The sequence below is a fragment of the Arachis hypogaea genome, chromosome 6, assembly GCF_003086295.3.
Source record: "Arachis hypogaea cultivar Tifrunner chromosome 6, arahy.Tifrunner.gnm2.J5K5, whole genome shotgun sequence".
Lineage (NCBI taxonomy): Eukaryota > Viridiplantae > Streptophyta > Magnoliopsida > Fabales > Fabaceae > Arachis > Arachis hypogaea.
Genome location: NC_092041.1, coordinates 4,696,930 through 4,718,719, shown reverse-complemented (window position 1 = coordinate 4,718,719; position 21,790 = coordinate 4,696,930). Strand labels below are relative to the sequence as shown.

At 32.3% G+C, this 21,790-nt stretch overlaps 1 protein-coding gene across 1 annotated transcript; it reads left to right on the top strand.

Moving 5' to 3' along the window:
* Positions 1-8,299: 8,299 nt before the first annotated feature.
* LOC112698054 (uncharacterized) lies at positions 8,300-17,332 on the top strand. Its single transcript, XM_072198048.1, has 11 exons — positions 8,300-8,507; positions 8,937-9,122; positions 9,209-9,304; positions 9,450-9,557; positions 11,571-11,788; positions 12,004-12,097; positions 12,284-12,343; positions 12,449-12,887; positions 13,006-13,928; positions 14,048-15,127; positions 15,657-17,332. The coding sequence occupies exons 1-11, from the start codon at positions 8,300-8,302 to the stop codon at positions 17,330-17,332; spliced, it is 5,088 nt and encodes a 1,695-aa protein (XP_072054149.1).
* Positions 17,333-21,790: the final 4,458 nt, after the last annotated feature.

Here is a 21,790-nt window from a genome sequence, read left to right as displayed (position 1 = left end):
GCTATGGTTGATATCAACAATCTTAGTGATTCTCAATATTCTGTGGTAACTCTTGTGCTATATACTTTATAGAACTGGTTATTTTGTGTTAAATCTGCAGGAAATTGACAGTTTTTTTTCATGGGACAGGATGTTTTGTGGAGGATAGTGTTACAAGCCTCAAGTGCAAAACTCCAGCCAAAACAGCTACCATGGTTTTAAAGCAACAAATTCCCATCAACATTGAGAATGAAGAAGAACTGGGGTTTTCAACCAACAAACTTACCGCAATCGTGGAAAAAGACAGAAGATGCAACTTCATGATAGCAATGAATGAGCTTTATGAAATACTTATTTCAGAGATATCTATAAACTGTTTTTTGCTTAGCTATTATTGTCTTCATGTTTTGATAATGTTCTTATTAGGGTTATTTATATGTAACTAAAATTAGTAATGAGGATTTAGAGTCTTAACAATAGAGATATTGATTAAGATGGATTCTATATGTTTTAATAGTATTGAATGACAACTCAGGCACTGGATTTTTCTTCACGTGGCTGTAATAGTGATTTCATATATTTGTTTTGTGTTAATTACATAATAAAAATGACTAGCTAAGTAATAGAAAAAAAAGTCTTATTATATGAATAATAATGGATACTTTATACAATAGCAATGGCTATCGCTAAGTCATGCTAGAATAGACACTATTTTCCATAGGGAAAGGGTCAATACTTGATTAAAGCTAAAGTTTTAATTGAATCATAAACCTCTTTAAGTACATTATCAAACAAGTTTCATTAATAGTCAATGCCAATCATTCTAAATTTGACAAACCAACAAGCTAGATAACAATAACTACCCACATATGAGTATTAAACATTACACATAATTGATGTGATCATAGTTTTGTAGTTGCCAAAAAACCATTAAGCAAAGAATTAGGGGAGAATTTGATAGGTATCTAATTATAAGAGAGTGTGTACATATATGCAGAGGTATTAGTGCTAAACTAATCAATTTAGCATTAGCCTATCTTGCAAATTTTGTAAAATATAACCATGATATATGTAACTAATAAAGTGGCATTACAAACACTGTTGCATTTTTTATAAGTGTATACTTATAAGAGAGTGTGACACTTTTATGCAAGGGTGAGAATTTGAGAATCAACTTATCATTTTAATATCTTATGATTGATGTCATTAGTGAAAATATATGACAAAAAGAATTAGTCCATGTTATTGAAGTATTGTAATCAAATAGACGCGAGACATTTTTATATTCACATGAATGCAAAATCAGCAAGTATGCTGGATTTAAACAGATGTAGTGCTAAATTTTAGCTAAGTTTAAAACCAGAATCTCGATCCTTAATGTAGTGCCAGTTCTAGGTTCAGACTACTAATGCCCAAAAGACCAAAGGAAAAATGTGTCATATACGTCATTTACACATCTAACTATATTAAATTATGTGGAAAGGTCAACTTACATAGGGAGTGAGAAATTATAATTGATGAGATGGATAAAAAAGAAACTTTTTCCATAAAAGTGTTCTATACCAAGCTGTTAAAACCTTATCAGAACTATATAAAGCAGATAAATTGCATCACAAATCTTTAACATATCTACATTGAGTTGTGTGGCACAAGTTTCCAAGAGGTTTTTTAAATGTGACTTTATTTTGGAAACGATGAAGAAATATGTGAACTATTCGGTGAAGTTTATTCATAGTGAAGGAAGAAACAAAATCTTTATCCACACCATAAAATTAAAAACAAGTAAACCTTTATTGTCTTTCTTGAGGAAGGGGATAATGTAAGCCAAATTCATGCAAAGTCATAGTGTGAAACACGATGTACAATTTGATCAAAGAAAAAACATAACATGGTGTGAAATACGATGTGTATTACGATGTGCAACTGTAAAGGACTTATTAGGGTTACAATGTGCAACCTTTGTTCTACATATTTTGGAAAAGCGAAAAATTTTAGATTTAGGGTTAACCAGCAAAAACGCTATCAAATTCTTCAAAGGTTGAAAAAATTGTACCCAAATTTTATTATGGACAAAAATGTCTTTTAATAATTTAAAAATACAAAAACAATACCAACAGTAAATATATATTTTCAAAATATGTCTTTGAGATTGAATTTTGATGTAGATTTTCACCAGCATAAATTAAAAAAATGAGATATTAGTATTCTTAAGATTTGATAATTTCTTTCTAATTATATAATTTTATGTGATTTATTAAAAGAATTAGTTGTTAACCAAAAAATTACAAAAAAATATACTCAACGAAAAATCACCAATTTTTATGTATAATAATATCTATTTTTATAATTACGCTTAAAAAAAATTATATCAAATTCAATCTCCAAGGTATTTTTTTTAAAATATACATTTACTGTTGGGTATTGTTATTGTGTTTTTAAATTATTTGAACGCATTTTTATTAATAGTATAATTTGAGTATATTTTTGTCAACATTTAATAATAATAATAAATATAATATTAATCAAGACCACCAATATGTTTAACTTTTAACGAGAAAATTTTTAGACGAGTCTTCCGAATGGTATTTTACTATTTATACGCGCTTTTTATGAATTTTATATGATGAAAACTGCAATGTAATTATTTAAAATAAGACCAATCAACCCCTTCATAAGGTATTATATATTTTATAGTCTATCTAATCATTATTCAACTATTTAAATAAAAAAATAAGCTTGATATTTAATAACATTGTTACTACTAACAACCACTATCAAATTTGTTAGTTAAACAGATACATATGTACATGGATAGAAATACACAATTCTTTGTATTTTTAAAGAGTGTTAACTAAATTAAAAACGTTATATATTATGAGCCCAAAGAGTTTTTTTTTACAAGTTAATATTATAGTTTAGTAGAAAAAATAATCCAATATAATCTTAAACCGAAAAAAATTTTCTAACTGAATGGTATCCTAATATTATATAATTTTTTGGCAGAACTTATTTATTTATCTATATATATATATATATATATATAATATATATATATATATATATTATATATATATATATATCTAAAAATTTTGTTATTTGGTGATACTAAATTTTATAATTTTCTTTCACACATGAGTTAATTAAATCGTTTCATTATTTTAACTTGGGGTCAAATCTAATTTTTTTATGGGGGTATATATATGCACACATTTACTGTCTAACATTTTTAAGAATGATAGTATGGGCACTTGATCCCACAAAAATTCACATAGATGCATAATTAATTTTAATATATCTTTAAATTGTATCCCAAGTAAAGGTTGTTTCTTAAAAAAAGTGATAATACCATGAATGGTTAACCGATTTAGACCACTTATCTGTAAATTCGAAAGTGGACAGTTGGATTCAATTAGATTTATATGTGGTAGCAGGTAAAGCAAATCTCTATCACACATATAGGAGAAAATATGCATACAATGATAAAAATGTCACCCGTCTACAACTATCAAAGGACGTGATTAAAGCTGCCTTAATGTTTTAGTGAAATGCAGGACTTTGTTCAAAGTCGGTTTCTTTGGGAAACGATTAAAGAAAGCCCTATCCTGAGAGTTTAAATGATGGTTAAGGTAATAGTAGATAGGGTGGCTCATTTTGACACACATCAAGAGCCTCACCATTTTAAATCAACGCTGATCAGATACGCTGCACTTAAATCTGAGGTATCAACTTGACATCATCATAAGATATTTCAAAGTGACTAAAGCTCAAAATGGTGAAGTAGGATTGAAATGAAGCATTTTTTTTCTGAAAGATTTCAATTAAATAAACGAGTTGAATGCAGTGAGTTGGCATAGTCTGAATTGGACAAAATGGCACACATTTCTTATAATATAACATGATAAATAAAGATGAATACTTCATCGTAAATCTGTCAAATTTAAGCAATTATCTGTATATTTATCCCCATCTTTGTTTACATGGGGTTCTGTTCAAACAAGACTGCTATTACCTTTTTTTGAAAAGAGACTTTGTCCAAGCCAAAATTATGCAAACTAATGATGTGAAACACAATTAGTGCATTGACCCAGTAAAACCATAAGGACCATCGAAAAAATGCAATGTTGATATGTTCCCAGGATTTGCATTAATTCACTAACAAGGAGAAGGCAAAAATGCATTTTATCGGGAATATAGCAGCAGGCAATATTTAAATAAAAAAAAAAATCAACATAAAGTAGGACATTGCAACATAAGATAATGTAGCACCTTATGAATCATACCTGTTGAGGTATGTAGTCAAATAAGTTATCATTTCTATTTGTGCAACTGTAAAAGAATAAAGAGGTGTGTGATCTCTATTTTTGTATTTAGATACTTTTAAGAGATAAATATAAATTGTGGATCATGATTAACAAGGCAATACAATACGTCGGGCTTTCAGTTACATGAGAAGACTTAACATTATAAAACATATTCCACTAAAAAATTATTTCTCATACCAAGTTATAAAACCAGTAATGGTGAACCTTATCTAGCAAATGCCAATAATATCCAATGGTCATTCAATTATGATGCAATAACATATAATACACAATGGGTATGACACATACATAGGCTAATGACACATAGAATGAAAACAGGTCACCAATCTATTGAAAGAACTTGATTAAAGATTTCGTGATTGATTAACCAAATATAAGACTCATTGGAGAACTTATTCCACAATCATAGGTTCTAAGGTGCTGCTTCCAATACACTCTTAGCAGTTTCTAATAGAAGGAGTTTAGGTGCCGAAGAGTGCCCAAGAGAGAAGACTTATAGTTAAATACTTTAATTAGCTAATGTCCCTAATATCCAATGGTCATTAAATTATGATGCAGTAACATGTAATGCAAATGATTATCACACATGCATAGGGTAACGACACATATAGAGAATGATAAAAATCTCATCAATATAAAGAACTTTTTTAAAGTTTTCTTGATGGATTAATTAAATGCAAGACTCATGGCACAAGTCATACACAAAATTAGGTACTACTCTGTTGCTTCCAATACATCCTTAGCAGTTTCTAAAAGAAGTATATGAGGTGCCCCAAATAGTGCACAAATGACAAAAAGTGTAGATAAATACTTTTACCCATTAATGTTACTAATATCCAATGGTCATTAGATTTGCATGGATGATAAAGCAATTGGCCTGTGTTTATTAAGGTAATCACAAAGCAATGTCTATTCATGCATAGAGTCAATATAATCTTATTTAAATATTTAATATAAATATCTTATTTTGCAGTTTGTTGTCTTACCCATTGCATGACACCTTCTAGATGTCAATATAAGCTATTGATATTCTCATTCAAAACATATATATGTCATGAGTTGTGAGAAAGGTTACAAGAACCATAATTTCTACTCAAAAACACTAAGAGCCATTAGCGGCTCCGTAATAAACTGTATATCTAGAATGAGTGACACTCCACCAATATGAAAAAACTTCCACACCTTAGTGAGGATCTTATCTGGAAGATCATGGTGAAGGCAGATCCTAAGACAGTTGGACAGTGCAGAACGCTAAGCAAGGGTTGGAATTTCAGGCTGTGTACTAATTTGTTCGTGAAGGCAAACTATAAGGAAAACAAAGATCGAAGCAAGAGTGTGATCGTAGGCATTGGCTATCCCCCAGGTGATTACAACTCGATTTGGTTCGTTCGAGCGTATCTTCATTCGGGTCGCCAGGTTCAGTTCAATGTCCCAATGGATGCTAACCAATATGGCTTATATTCAGTCATTGGGTCTGAGAACGGAATCATATGCATAAAGATCTCATTGGGTGGCCTTAATTCTCGGCTTCTTGTATGGAATCCAGTATCGGATAAGAGGCGGTACGTAACCGATGAAGCAAGCAAGCATTCCGCTCATGCCGTTTCTCTATATGCGTTTGGTTTTTTGGAGGACGAAATCGAGTACCGTATTGTGCATGTCTACAAGCGTGCATTTAGACAAAGAAAATATGTCATGGTCTCTTTACACTTCATTTGAACGAGAATGGACTCATTCCGGTATGTTTAAGAGTGATGTCCAGAAACTTGGGCCAAATATATAAGTGCACAATGGGATAGTCTATTGGATTGGGTGGCAGGGAGCTAATTTTTTGAGCCAGATCCTGTCAGTTCAACCTCCGCATCAGAGTTCATGAGGAAAGATCCCAGACGTGCCATCTGATTACAACTCACTAACTTACTTAACGATGTGTCGGTATATTCATACGTATCTTGATCAGCAGGCAAAGTCCTGGTCTGGCAAATGAAAAGAAATGGTGATCACAGCATCCATTGGGAGAGGATGATTAGAGTTTCTGGTCTTGGAATCCCATAACACTCCTTCATTGTTCTTAGGCAATGACATAATAACAGTCATGGAGTGCAGAGACGGGTCAGGAAGTGCAAATGATGCCGTGCGAACAAGACTTCCTGATTTCGAGGCTAAAATATATGGAATCAAGAAGGGAGCATTTGGTTCAACGCACATGGCAGGAACATGTTAACGTGAAGACAATTACAATGCATTCAGATGGGCTATACATGGTTTAGAGTTCTATGATCAATTTAGATGATCTTCCTGAGTTTTAAATGCAATTTATTTTGTTTAGTTTGCTTATTTAGACAATAGGGTAGAATATATGTAGTTAGATCCCTTGTGTTTCAATATAACCATCTATTGGGTTCGTTTTGATTTTGAAAGAGTTATCAATGTTAGTTTGTTAATCAATGTTATGCACTCTTCTAAATTTTGTAACAACTTAAAGGTTTAGGGTTTACAGGTTTCTTTATCATTTTATTTTTTGATATTAAAGTAGTAGTATTAGTTGTAGCAAGGTAATATAATATGGTTAACTTCCTATATATACCATTTGTATATACTTAATTTTTACATATTTATTGTAAATTTATTAGACATGCACCTTAATTTAATATCCCTAATACTAAGGTTGATAATGGTTATCTATTATCAATAATAAATACATTACCTAGATCTAACTAAACAGAATTGATTGATTACACTAATATCATTTTAAACATAAAAGTATATTCGGCTCATAAACAAGTTATCATATACTGGACTTTATAATTTTGTATATACTATTCACCCAGCAAGAAGACTTTAAACTACGGTTTGTAGAAGTACAATAACTAGGCTTAAAGTACGGTATTGGTTTTCATAGAAAGTCATTGCTGTGGTGATTGAAAGATAATTATTATGGACATTTTAAAGAAAGTTAGATGCTGTGAGGTGGTTTAGAATAGGTTGCTAAATTAGTCTGACTTAATGATATAAAAAAGATACTACATAATTCATAATATATACCAATGATAGCTATTACTAGGGTAGTAAAAAAATGATTTATAATTATATATCATATGAATTTAGTCTTACAGCATGGTATTTAACCGGTTTATATCAATAAAGGTTTAATATCATGATAGATGTGGAATAAAGTAGTAACAATGAGGCCAATCAATGAACAATATAGTATTTTAAATTTTCACATAGGTTTGTAAGACCAACTTAACCGTATTAAAATTACCTGGCACACCCACACAACCATTATTACCAGTTAATTGTTACAGATACAAGCATAGCATGTGAAGAGAAAGAGAGATAAAAAAAAAACTAGACACAAGTGGAGCCTTCCACGGCAAAAGTCCTCACAGTTAAGCTGGGGAAGAAACCTAACGCAATACAATCATCACAAGGACTATGCAGATATAGTATGAGCGGAAGGCTACTAAAGATATCCCACTGAACTCAAGGTCAAAAGGTATAAGTAAATGTAGATTATTTTTCATAATGAGTTTAGAATAAAAGTCAAAATATCTTGGTTCCATTAGGTTAGTACGAATGGACAAAGTTTAGTGTATACAGATCGAAGTATAATGATTTCTAACATAAATAAGACATGGTTTCTAGCATACATGTTTCTTTTGCTTATATTCTCTATGTTTGGAATATTAACAATCCTGTTTAATCTGAAATGTGCAGAGATGGAGGAAAGAAACACGCTTAAAAATAAGAGAAAGGTTGATCAATTTTGTATGAATGAATGGTCAAGCAACAGTGAAATTCAAGGTACGAAATATGGATAACATGCTTTCATTTACATAATATAAACGAACTTATTTTCATCACAGTTGGAAAATAGCTTATCCACAATAAGGTAAATTTCAGTTATAGTGTGTATACCACTACAAGAGTACCTTGAATATCTCTAAATAGTTGTATAAAATGGTGTTATAAGTGAGAAAGGTAACAAAGGTATCATGGCAGGGACTTTGTCATCAACATTATTATCGGTTGACTGGAGTCAGCCAGTTGATGATATGCAATGCAACAAAGGGGTTCAGATTAGCTCTAGCAGTACCATTGGCAACTTTAGGTATTTTACCGAGAATAACAATCTACAAAACGATGAGATCCGGGAAAGCTTGGCAACAAAACCATATGTTCTAGCAGATATAACTAACACAGGTAATCTTATATTTTAGCAAAATAGAAATCAAAATCTTACTTAGATTATGGATAGGTAAACTAGAAAAGATCTTTATATGACAGATACTGCAAGACATGCTAGGATGGAACGAGCTAACAAGCTAGCCAAGAAAAACAACGTGCAATAGAACATATACCTCAAGGTAAAGCCTGAATAAATAATGCTTTATTTCAGCTCTTGCTGCTATCCAATTATTAATGTGCAAATTGTGATCTAATTGTAAATCTGTGTGAATGGTGTGGGAAGGGATCTAACTGAAAACAGTTTCTGAAAAAATTATATGTATAGACCCAACTTGAGTTACATAACTATATACAAAGTGCAATAATAATTAATTTAATTTGTTCTTAAATCACTATAAGGTAATTATTGTTCACTTATGCCAAGTGTATTTTACTATTGCTTAGCGGCAAATTCAGCTATAGATTGTGTCATCACAGGGAATGTAACAGCTACTCTAGCAGATTGCACACTCTATCCAAGTATTGTTATGCAAACCATGAAGAGGGATGAATACAGTAACTTACAAAACAACCAAAAATGGATATTGTTGCCATCAAATCTAACAACACAAGACAATTTAAGAAGTATAGGTAATGGACTAATAGTAACAAACTACACATCCGACTAATTTATGCATTCTAAATATAGTAATTTAGCAAACATCTTTCATTGACAGACAATGCTAGGCATGCTAGGATGGAACGAGCGAACAAGCTAGCAAAGAAAAGACAATATATGGGAACGTCTTCCCACAAGGTAGGAATTATAGAAAGTATGTTGTAGAATAACTTGCTTATTCCACTTGAGTTATAATAGGTACAGTTCAGAGTTACTATATATGAATCTGTGTCGCAACTTAGTCTGAGTTATCTTTTTTGTATTAATTTATATGTTTTCTAACATGATAAAATTTGTAGTTGAGTTGGTTAACATTCAGAAGCAAAGGTTGATTGTGAATAAGGAAAACAACATATGTTCAAATGAAAATCAAGTGAATTGTGCTCCCAGAAATGGCCCATTTAAAGGTCAGTTTTATTTAATTATGGTCTATATATATAGGCTTGATACACAAATGGTAATCGAATTAGCTAATGAATCATACCAACTAACAAGTACTGTAAGATAAATGCAAATCAAAGTTATATAACTTATCAAATTTGTATGTAAACGAAGGTACTAACCTTGGTCTCCATCCTTGGCCGATCATTCTTTCTCTCATTTCCCCTTTCACCTATGCCTCCCACAGAGACACTGACTTTGTGCCTTCCAACTCTTCCCAATTTGCCATTTTTTACCACTCTGCTCAATCTTACCGCATTAGCATATGTCTATATGTTAGAAAATAATTAGACTTGATGTCCAAATACATACCACGGAAATCCTTGAATATTTAGGAAATAGCTTCCAATTAAATAGCTTGATCCACCTTCCCATAGTTATCATTTGTAGTGTATTATAAGATTTGTGGCAGTGTACCCAACTGGATCAAAATATCATAATTAGGGAGCACCCAAAATACATGTTATATTCAGTAAAATAGAAGACATGATTATTCAACAAATACTAAGCTAAAGTTATAAATCAGTCGTGCTTAAATTAAAAAAAAAAAACTTATGGAACCCACACAAACATTCAATTCAAATGCCAACATAGTTGAAAGATTTTGTTCAAAGTGATAGTTTTCATACTAGATAATATCAAATAAGACTAGATAAGATCAAAATATTATTCTACTACATTAATCAGCAGCCATGGGTTGCAACACTACTAAACGCAAAGAAATTCCACAATAGATAAGCTGCACATACTGTGAAAATTCATGAACAATTAGGAAATAGCTTCCAACCAAGCACAGAATCCATGCTAATGCTAAAATATACAAATCATACAAAGAGTATATGAATCTGTATAACAGTAAAAACTTACAGTAACCTATTTTACTTCATCAACCGAAAAAATTGTTCTATAGCACAAGTTTTCTGTCATAAAAGTAGGTGGGATCTGTGAATGGGTGAGTATCTTGAATAAAATTAGTACCCACTTTTATGTACTCATTTAAGAATCCGTCTATCATCTACTCTAGAGAGGTCAATCCCTTCAATTCATGAATCAATATATGATTCAGATTCACAGAGTCAGTGAGTGTTATCCTGTATTCATTTTGTACCAACTTTAAAGATGATATTTATTGAAGTCAAACATTTATACTAAGATGATATATATAAGTCAAACATTTATACTAAGGTTCACAACAACCCAAGATTAGATAATTGTAAGAAATATTTTAAATATAACAGTGTAGCAAATAAGTTATTTTTTTAAGTGTTTTTACTCCTCCTTATATAAATTAATTCTATCCTCCCTTAACAGAAACCCGGGAATATTTAACCGACACCTTCGAAAAAGAGAAAAAAAATTGGCAGGACTGAAGTAATTAATCTCCAACACTTTGAAGCATCCATTGAAAGTTGAAACTTTTACTAAGTTTTCTAGATTCATAAAGTCATAGCATTAACCTGAAGGATGGTATCAGTTCCATATTCTTTTCTCCACCTTAACATGTCTTCCCACATTTGAATAGTCTTCTCAATGTCAAAGTCCTTTGCTTTCAGAAACCTACCACAGCCATAGTTAGCAATTTTTACATTCAGCTTGATCCACTGTTCCATAGTTAGCAGTTGTAGTTTATTACAAGATTTGATTGAGTATACCCAATTGGATCAAAACATGATAATCAAGGAGCACCTAAATACATGTGAATATATGTATAATAATAAATAAATGATGAACTAAGTTAAAGTTATAAACCAATTAAGCTTAAATTCAAGTATATATATTCTTATGGAACCCGCAGAAACAACCAATTCAAATGCCATCATGGTTGGGAGATTGTATTCGAAGTTATAGTTATCATACTAGCTAATATCAAAGAAGACTAGATAAGAAAAAAATGTAATCCTTAACACAGACATAGTTACTGTCGATGTGTTTGTATGCTTAAATGGTCTTATTCATTAATTAGGAATTATATCTAATAGCAACTACCATGAAGTTTCCAGCTAGAAATATATGCTTAAATGGTCAATCTTACCGCATTAGCATATGTCTATATGTAAATCTCGAAGCCCTTGGAGATATTAACTCTGTGCCCTTTAACTCTACCCAAGTTGCCAGCTTCAACGACTCCGCTCAATATGTCCGATCTGCATTTGCCTACATTAATATGCGAAACTATAAGGCCTACGCCTTAATCTTTGTTTGTGGAATAAAACTTCAAAATCATGAAAACTACTAAATTCATATATGAGGTTTAAAAGTTACAACCAGAGAATTTAAACCCCCTAAATACTAAATAGATATAGAATATATGACACTTAAGCATTGATGTATGGTCCTAAACTCAATATCAACCAAGATTAGTTTATTATATGTGTTAGATATTTTTGTCATATCCGTTTATAAATAATGAAGAACCGCTTTTTGCCCCATTGTAAAATGGATGCAGAGCAGTCAAGGACTCGCAAAATAGGAATCACTGTCATACATCGACAAGAAAATAACAAAGGTACGATATTAAATGGCTATGAATTTCACTATCCAAAAACTGAATAGTTTACAAGTTCACTTAACTACAAAATTTAAGCCATTCTTAGCAATATACATCAGAATTAGGGAAAGATATTTAATAATATATATTAAATTTTGTCAAAGCCGTTCTAATAATGAAATGATCTTCCAATGCATGACATAGGTGGAAGGGCTTCAACAAGGGATGCTAGAGTTGCCAGTTGTAAGGAGCAGGCAAGCAAGGGTATGTTGAGAGATATTCAAAGGATCAATTATTATTAAAACTGCAAATTATATTTATGCATGTAATTAATGGATTTTTCCGTTCATGTTAATATTGAAATTTTAGAGTATTTGCACATGGGAGATGCAATGTATATATGCGAACACTGCTTTGCCCTTTTTTGGTACGATGAAAGGATAAACAAAAGTTATAACACAGACCAACCAAAATTTACGATGTGTTGTAAAGGAGGTCAAGTCCAACTGCCACACCTACCAGAAGCACCAAAAGTTTTGTATGAGTTGTTGTTCAATAATAACCCCAAGAGCAAGCATTTTCGTGATAACATCAGGTCATATAATAGCATGTTTCAATTCACTTCAATGGGTGCCAAAATAGACCGCGGTATAAATACTTCTAGAGGTCCACCTACATTCATTCTTTGTGGCGAAAACTACCATCTAATAGGTAGCCTAATTCCACCAGAAGGGAATAATGCGAAATTTGCCCAATTATACATAGTTGATTCACAAAATGAGGTGCACAACCGGATGTCAGCTATCAGGCAAGTATCTATAACCTTTTTATTTTACTTAAAATATTTTCAAGGGTTTAGATCAAACTAATTAACCTTATATAATTGAGCGTTGTTTAAAAAACTTGACATTATTTAAAACATGCAGGGGTGAAGATAACAAAAACATAGATGAAGACATTGTAAGAGATCTTAAGAAGATGCTGGATGAAAAGAATGTGTTGGTGAAGGCATTCCGCATGGTTAGGGATTCAATGGGCAAAGAATCAAATTCAACAATTAAACTTAGACTATTGGGAAAAAGGGGAAAGGATGGTAGAAGATATAACTTACCATCAACAGATGAGGTTGCTGCATTGATTGTCGGTGATTTTGACATTGACAAGACAGACAGAGACATTGTTGTGGAGACACAGAGCGGAAGATTACAAAGGATTAATCAACTCAATCCAGCATATCTGGGATTACAATATCCCCTGCTATTTCCTTATGGCGAGGATGGATACAAGGAAGATATACCGCTAAACAAAAGACACCATAACCGTGGTAAAGGACGACAGGAGGTGTCGATGAGAGAATTTTTTGCTTTTCGTATACAAGAAAGACTAGCCGACGGATCTCCACTGTTATACTCAAGAAGACTCTTTCAACAGTTTTTGGTTGATGGGTACTCCATGATTGAGTCATCAAGGCTAAACTACATACGCGGTGACCAAGAGAAATTAAGGTGTGAGATGTACAAGGGAGTAAAGGAAGCAGTACTGAATGGAGAAACAACGCCGTCATCATGTGGCAAGCATATAATATTGCCTTCGTCATTCACAGGTGGACCAAGATACATGATACAAAACTATCAGGATGCAATGGCAATATGTAAGGTTGTTGGTTATCCAGACCTCTTCATAACCTTCACGTGCAATCCGAAGTGGCCTGAGGTTGAAGACTTTTTGAACAATAGAGAGCTGAATCCACAAGATCGACCCGACATTATTTGTAGGGTTTTCAAGGCAAAATTAGATACACTAATTAAAGATGTACGAGCAAACAAAGTTTTTGGTAGAGTTGCTGCAGGTATGTCCAATCAAAACCAATTATGTCATGGTTCAAGTTTCCAATAGCAATAGCTGTAATGTTTTATGTATGATAGTCTATTTGTCATGGATTTGAATTTTTCATTATGAATCTTGCAGTGGTATACACAATCGAATTCCAGAAACGTGGGTTACCACATGCACACATTCTACTATTCTTACACAAGGATGACAAATTTCCCACTGCCGAAGATATTGATAAGATTATATCAGCTGAGATACCCGATAAAAAGATAGACCCGGAATACTTTGATGCAGTCGAAAAGCACATGATGCACGGTCCATGTGGAGTGGCAAGGAAAGATTCACCATGTATGGAAAATTCTAAATGCATTCGACACTTCCCTAAGAAGTTTGTTGAGAATACTACTATCGACGATGATGGGTACCCGGTATACCGACGAAGAGAAGATGGAAAGACTATCAACAAATCAGGAGTCGATCTTGACAATCGTTATGTTGTACCACACAATAGGTTTCTACTCATGAGATATGGTGCCCATATTAATGTTGAGTGGTGTAACCAGTCAAGATCTATTAAGTATTTGTTCAAATATGTGAACAAAGGTCATGACCGTGTAACGGCTTCATTTTATAAAAGTGCTGCAGACAAAGAGAACATGGATGACTATGATGAAGTCAGTATGTACTATGATTGCAGGTATATTTCTCCGTGTGAAGCTGCTTGGAGGATCTTTGGTTACAACATACACTACAGGGATCCCTCGGTTGTTCGTCTAGGATTTCACTTACCCGATGAACAAAACTTGATCTTTAAAGATAATGAAAAGCTCGATGATGTGATCCGAGAAGCATCTGTTAAGGAGTCTATGTTTCTCGGTTGGTTTCAAGCCAACAAGATCTACTCAGAAGCAAGGTCGCTCACTTTTGCAGAATTTCCTACACATTTTGTGTGGAAGGCAAAGGAAAGGGTGTGGTTGCCTCGGAAGAGCCATGCTGTAATTGGAAGAATCTTCTTTGTGCCTCCTGGATCTGGTGAGAGATATTACCTAAGGCTACTACTCAATTGCGTTAGGGGACCAACTTGCTATGAAGACATTCGAACTATAGACGGTGTTGTATACTCATCATTCAAAGATGCATGTTATGCACGTGGTCTTTTAGATGATGATAAGGAATATGTTGAAGCAATAGTGGAAGCAAGTTATTGGGGCTCAGGTACATACTTGAGGAATCTTTTTGCTACATTGTTATTTTCCAATTCAATGGACAGACCCGAACATGTATGGGAAGAAACATGGACTTTATTATGTGATGACATACTTCATAGACAGAGGAGACTACTCGATAATCAAGGTATATATAAACTTTGTGGCATTATAAGAATAGTGTGATTAATTATGACATAAGAATTAACAGCTACATATTTATTGGTAGAAATTTTAAAATACAAGTGTATATCAATTTATGTACAACTAGCTATGGCTTGCTTAAACATATAACTTCATAATTAATAATAAATAGTATGAATAAAGAGGATATGAAAATAAGATTTAATAGACATGGTATTAGATTTATTAGTGATTTGGACTCATTTTATTAGATTCACTTTATTAAAGAAAATAAAATTTCAAAAAATTTGACCAATTGTTTGAAGCAAGGTTTTGCAAGTGTTTACGATTTGAGTTAACAATTTTTTCTTAATCATATACATGATTTGACATATATGTTGCTATTATGTACACAGAGTTAATCCTCACAGAGGCCGAGATCAAAGATTTGACCCTAATGGAGATTGAGAATATACTTAACAAATACAACAAAAGTCTGAAAGATTTTCCACCAATGCCAATGCCAGATACAAACCAATGTAACAATTTATTGTATCCCAATGGCATGAATAGGTTAATTTGCGATGAACTCAGATATGATCGGCAAAAACTAGCTGCAGAGCATGTAACCTACTTAGGACTATTAACTGATGAACAAAAAGAAGTATATAACAAAGTCATCACTGCAGTTCAAACCGGCAAAGGTGGAGTATTTTTCCTTTATGGGTACGGTGGGACAGGAAAAACATTTGTTTGGAAGACACTAGCTTCTGCATTGAGGTCTAGATCACATATTGTTCTAACAGTTGCATCTAGCGGGATAGCATCACCTTTGTTGCCTGGAGGCAGGACAGCTCACTCACGTTTCGCAATACCGCTTAACATAGATGAATTCTCAACATGCAATATTAAGCAAGGGAGTGCACTAGCTGAGCTTTTGATTAAGACAAAGTTGATAATTTGGGATGAGGCACCTATGGTAAATAGATTCTGTATTGAAGCTCTTGATAGGACCATGCGTGACATATTAAGGTTCAATAACAAAGATAGCTTGGAGCAGCCATTTGGAGGCAAGACAATTGTTTTTGGGGGAGATTTTCGCCAAATACTTCCAGTCATCCCGAAAGGGTCTAGGCAAGAAATAGTCAATGCCACTATCAACTCATCATACTTGTGGGATGACTGCAAGCTTTTGACACTTTCAAAGAACATGCGCTTAAAATCAAGTGATTTAAATTCAAGGTCATCTGAGTTGAAAGAATTTGCTGATTGGATACTCAGTATTGGTGATGGCAGCCAAGGGTCACGATCGAATACAGGTGAAAAGGTTGTCATTCCCGATGACATATTGGTTTCCGATTGGGTAGACCCAATTGAAGCAATATGTAGAGTAACTTATCCTGAAAGCTTTTCAGGAAGAAATATTGACCAACAGATTGAAGATCGAGCTATCCTTGCACCAACACTACAGTTAGTTGATGAGATCAACAACTACATGATGAGTTTAAATCCGGCTAAAGCGCAAACATATTTGAGCTCTGATAAGGCATGTCCCACAGAGCCTAATAACGATTTATTGGCTTCAATACACACTCCTGAACTCCTAAACACAATCAAGTGCTCAGGTGTCCCTAACCATGAGTTAACACTAAAAGTTGGAACACCAATTATGCTGTTAAGAAACATTGACCACTCCGCAGGATTGTGCAATGGAACACGATTGGTTGTTACTAAACTTGGAAAACACATAATTGAAGCACGAACGTGTGCGGGCAAGAATAAGGGGCAGAAAGTGTTTATACCAAGGATGACACTAAGTCCTTCTGACCATCGAATACCATTCAAATTCCAACGGAGACAATTTCCTATTATGGTTTCATACGCGATGACTATAAACAAGAGCCAAGGTCAGTCATTATCAAAGGTTGGGTTAATATTGAAGAAACCCGTATTCACACATGGCCAGCTCTATGTTGCTATCTCCAGGGTGACAAATAAGGAAGGACTCAAGATTTTGTTGTGTCATGATGATGATCAAAAGAAAGAAACAGAGAATGTCGTTTTCAAAGAAGTATTCAGAAACATATGTTGAACATTACAAGTATTCCAGGAAAAGATCCAGCAGTCATTGGTTACACAAACGAGGTACTTGCTCCTACCAACTAAGTTGTTGTTTCATGTTACAATTTTCTTAAAAAGCCATTTTAGGTGTAGAGAACTAAACCAGTATACAATCAGTGCCTTTGGCAGGATTTAACCAAAGTAAAACTATTCTGAAAAATATGTTTTGCATTATAGGAACTATATTACCTTTATTGTCCAGCTAGAAGGTTTATTGGGGTGATATGCAATCTGATGTCCTCATTATAGCCCCACCCTAAAGTCAAACAAATGAGTAGTGTTACAAATAATGCCCATCGAGACCCTGTATAACTCTCAGTTAGCTACCGACACAATTTCAGTATAACAAACTAATGACAGTTGGATCTGTGCAATCTAATTTATATACCTCTATAGAACAAATTTAATTTCATTGTACCATCCCTTTGATTAGGAAAATAATTAGACTTGATGTCCAAATACATACCACGGAAATCCTTGAATATTTAGGAAATAGCTTCCAATTAAATAGCTTGATCCACCTTCCCATAGTTATCATTTGTAGTGTATTATAAGATTTGTGGCAGTGTACCCAATTGGATCAAAATATCATAATTAGGGAGCACCCAAAATACATGTTATATTCAGTAAAATAGAAGACATGATTATTCAACAAATACTAAGCTAAAGTTATAAATCAGTCGTGCTTAAATTTAAAAAAAAAAACTTATGGAACCCACACAAACATTCAATTCAAATGCCAACATAGTTGAAAGATTTTGTTCAAAGTGATAGTTTTCATACTAGATAATATCAAATAAGACTAGATAAGAGCAAAATATTATTCTACTACATTAATCAGCAGCCATGGGTTGCAACACTACTAAATGCAAAGGAATTCCATAATAGATAAGCTGCACATACTGTGAAAATTCATGAACAATTAGGAAATAGCTTCCAACCAAGCACAGAATCCATGCTAATGCTAAAATATACAAATCATACAAAGAGTATATGAATCTGTATAACAGTAAAAACTTACAGTAACCTATTTTACTTCATCAACCGAAAAAATTGTTCTATAGCACAAGTTTTCTGTCATAAAAGTAGGTGGGATCTGTGAATGGGTGAGTATCTTGAATAAAATTAGTACCCACTTTTATGTACTCATTTAAGAATCCGTCTATCATCTACTCTAGAGAGGTCAATCCCTTCAATTCATGAATCAATATATGATTCAGATTCACAGATTCAGTGAGTGTTATCCTGTATTCATTTTGTACCAACTATAAAGATGATATTTATTGAAGTCAAACATTTATACTAAGATGATATATATAAGTCAAACATTTATACTAAGGTTCACAACAACCCAAGATTAGATAATTGTAAGAAATATTTTAAATATAACAGTGTAGCAAATAAGTTATTTTTTTAAGTGTTTTTACTCTTCCCTTATATAAATTAATTCTATCCTCCCTTAACAGAAACCCGGGAATATTTAACCGACACCTTCGAAAAAGAGAAAAAAAAATTGGCAGGACTGAAGTAATTAATCTCCAACACTTTGAAGCATCCATTGAAAGTTGAAACTTTTACTAAGTTTTTTAGATTCATAAAGTCATAGCATTAACCTGAAGGATGGTATCAGTTCCATATTCTTTTCTCCACCTTAACATGTCTTCCCACATTTGAATAGTCTTCTCAATGTCAAAGTCCTTTGCTTTCAGAAACCTACCACAGCCATAGTTAGCAATTTTTACATTCAGCTTGATCCACTGTTCCATAGTTAGCAGTTGTAGTTTATTACAAGATTTGATTGAGTATACCCAATTGGATAAAAACATGATAATCAAGGAGCACCTAAATACATGTCAATATATGAATAATAACAGACAAATGATGAACTAAGTTAAAGTTATAAACCAATTAAGCTTGAATTCAAGTATATATATTCTTATGGAACCCGCAGAAACAACCAATTCAAATGCCATCATGGTTGGGAGATTGTATTCGAAGTTATAGTTATCATACTAGCTAATATCAAAGAAGACTAGATAAGAAAAAAATGTAATCCTTAACACAGACATAGTTACTTTGATGTGTCTGTATGCTTAAATGGTCTTATTCATTAATTAGGAATTATATCTAATAGCAAACTACCATGAAGTTTCCAGCTAGAAATATATGATTTAACTACTAGCAAAATTACATGTACTATATGTATCAGATGGCCGTGGTATACTTACATACATCTCGAACCAAATCTTTTTGAATCGGATTCTACCCATTTCGGCGACCTTTGCCCCAAAGAGCGGATGGAGCGAGCTTCTCTTGGAAATTAAAGTCCCTACCCATTCGGCTACCTTCCACCAACCTTCTCAAAGCGCGGTCATCCCACATGGAAACGCTAACGCAGGAGATTGCAATTCTTGATGCATAAAAAAGTAACAAAGCTTCTGATTTTCTTAAACACTGTCACCGCACCAAGAAATGTCAGCTATCAACGCCAAATACAATCCCATTATGTATTTCATATAAGAAATTATTTAAATGTATTCAGTTGTAGTAGATTTAAAATCAGCAGTTAAACAATCGAAAATTATATTTCTAATATTTAATATGTTTATACTTGAAGACATAGTACCTGATCCCGATCTAGACGTTTCACGAAGACTGGAGCAGTAATGGATTCGACGGAAGGATTCAATCATATTCCAACAGCCATAGAAATCGTCATCTATAGATTAACTAGATCCTAAAAAATTTGTGCCCCCAATATTAACTGTGTGAAGCAACAGTGAGTTAAGCTACAACACCAGACAAATTGAACCTGGCAGCCAGAAGCAAGTGGTGCCAGTACCATTTTTCCCTTGCTTTTGGTTTTCTGATGCCCATGGTTTTTTTTTTTTTTAAGATTATTAGATTGATATGTTTTGTGAAATATTTGGAGAAGAAGACTGTTGTAGTTGGTGGGGGCGGGCGGGTTGCAATAAATTCAAATTTAATGAATAGATAAGAATTCAAATGTCTCACTCTATGTGAAGTGGGCAACTATTTAATGAGATCACATAATTATAATTATAGGATAGATAACGGGTATATTATTTTTAATATAAATCATCTTTAACGCCTTTCCATTTCTTTCTAAATGGTAATGTAATATATAATACTTATATTATATAAATCCACCGAGCATAATCAAGTTTAAAAAATTTTTACATTTTAGTCATACAGATCAAAATTAATGTAGTGGAACTTTTTTATATAAATAGACACTATTGTATATATACTTTTTTATGTAGACATTTGTTTTAACAAGGTACAAATTGTAAAAGTATTTCTAATGCGCTTATTAAATAGTACAAATTTAACCTGTTTTAAAATAAAACACAATCTGTTAAAGTACATGATAGTATCAATTTTTTGAAAAATAAATATATGCTTAAAAATATTTATTTATGACTCAAAATGATAACATCTGTTATTCAAATTATACTTAAAAATTATAAAACATTATTCGTATACGCGTTTAGTTAATTATTAATTTAATTTGTTAAAGTATACTCTAAAAATTACCATTTAAGAAAATTTATCATTCAAACATATAAGTTGCATTTTTTATTTTTTCTATTGTTTATTTATCCATAACTATTTGTAATTGAACCTAATATATTTTTTAAGATTAATATAACATATTCATGTTTACACAATGAAAAAACCCTATATATCTAACAATAATTTTATTTATAAAACATAAATTTATATTCTATAAATGAGATGCGACATAGAGAATTATAAATAATTATTTCACGTTATAATTACAATTGTTTAATTGAATATTGCTAAATATTTGATAAGTATTTAGATAACTACGTTTCATAAAAATCTGTCTCACAATTTAATTTAACATAAAAAATATATATAATTTTGGGAATATATTTTACTCATGTACGATTATACTTTATTTATTTTACATATTTAACTAGACATGATAACCTTTATTCTTTTATATATATCTCATTAAAATTATTATGGTGTCTAATTCTCTTCAAAAATTAAAAAAACGTTAATGAAAACATTAGACAGCAGGAACATATTATTGTGAATGGTTTTTTAATCTAAGCAATTTTTAATAAAATGCCTTTTATGTATATATTTTTTTTTAAACAAGGCACGAATCGTAAAAGTGATTCTAACGTCGTATTAAAGAATGCTAATAAAAATTGTTTTAAAGGTTACCTTTTAAATATTTTTATTAACCGAATTATATATCAATATATCAAAAAAGTTTAATCACTTAATTTTTTTTGATATTATGATCGTGCAATTTGTTTCCATTAAAATATATGAATCTCTTTTTTAGATAAACTTTAGATAAATACCATTAAAAGTATTAAACACACCAACCGCGAGTAATTTAGACTATACAATAGGATCTATTAATATA

Coding starts and splice junctions, on each gene's coding strand:
- LOC112698054 (XM_072198048.1), top strand. CDS start 8,300: ATGGCAGGGACTTTGTCATCAACATTATTATCGGTTGACTGGAGTCAG. Junction 9,123..9,208: donor AGACAATTTAAGAAGTATAG/GTAATGGACTAA, acceptor TTTCATTGACAG/ACAATGCTAGGCATGCTAGG. Junction 11,789..12,003: donor AGGCCTACGCCTTAATCTTT/GTTTGTGGAATA, acceptor TAAATAATGAAG/AACCGCTTTTTGCCCCATTG.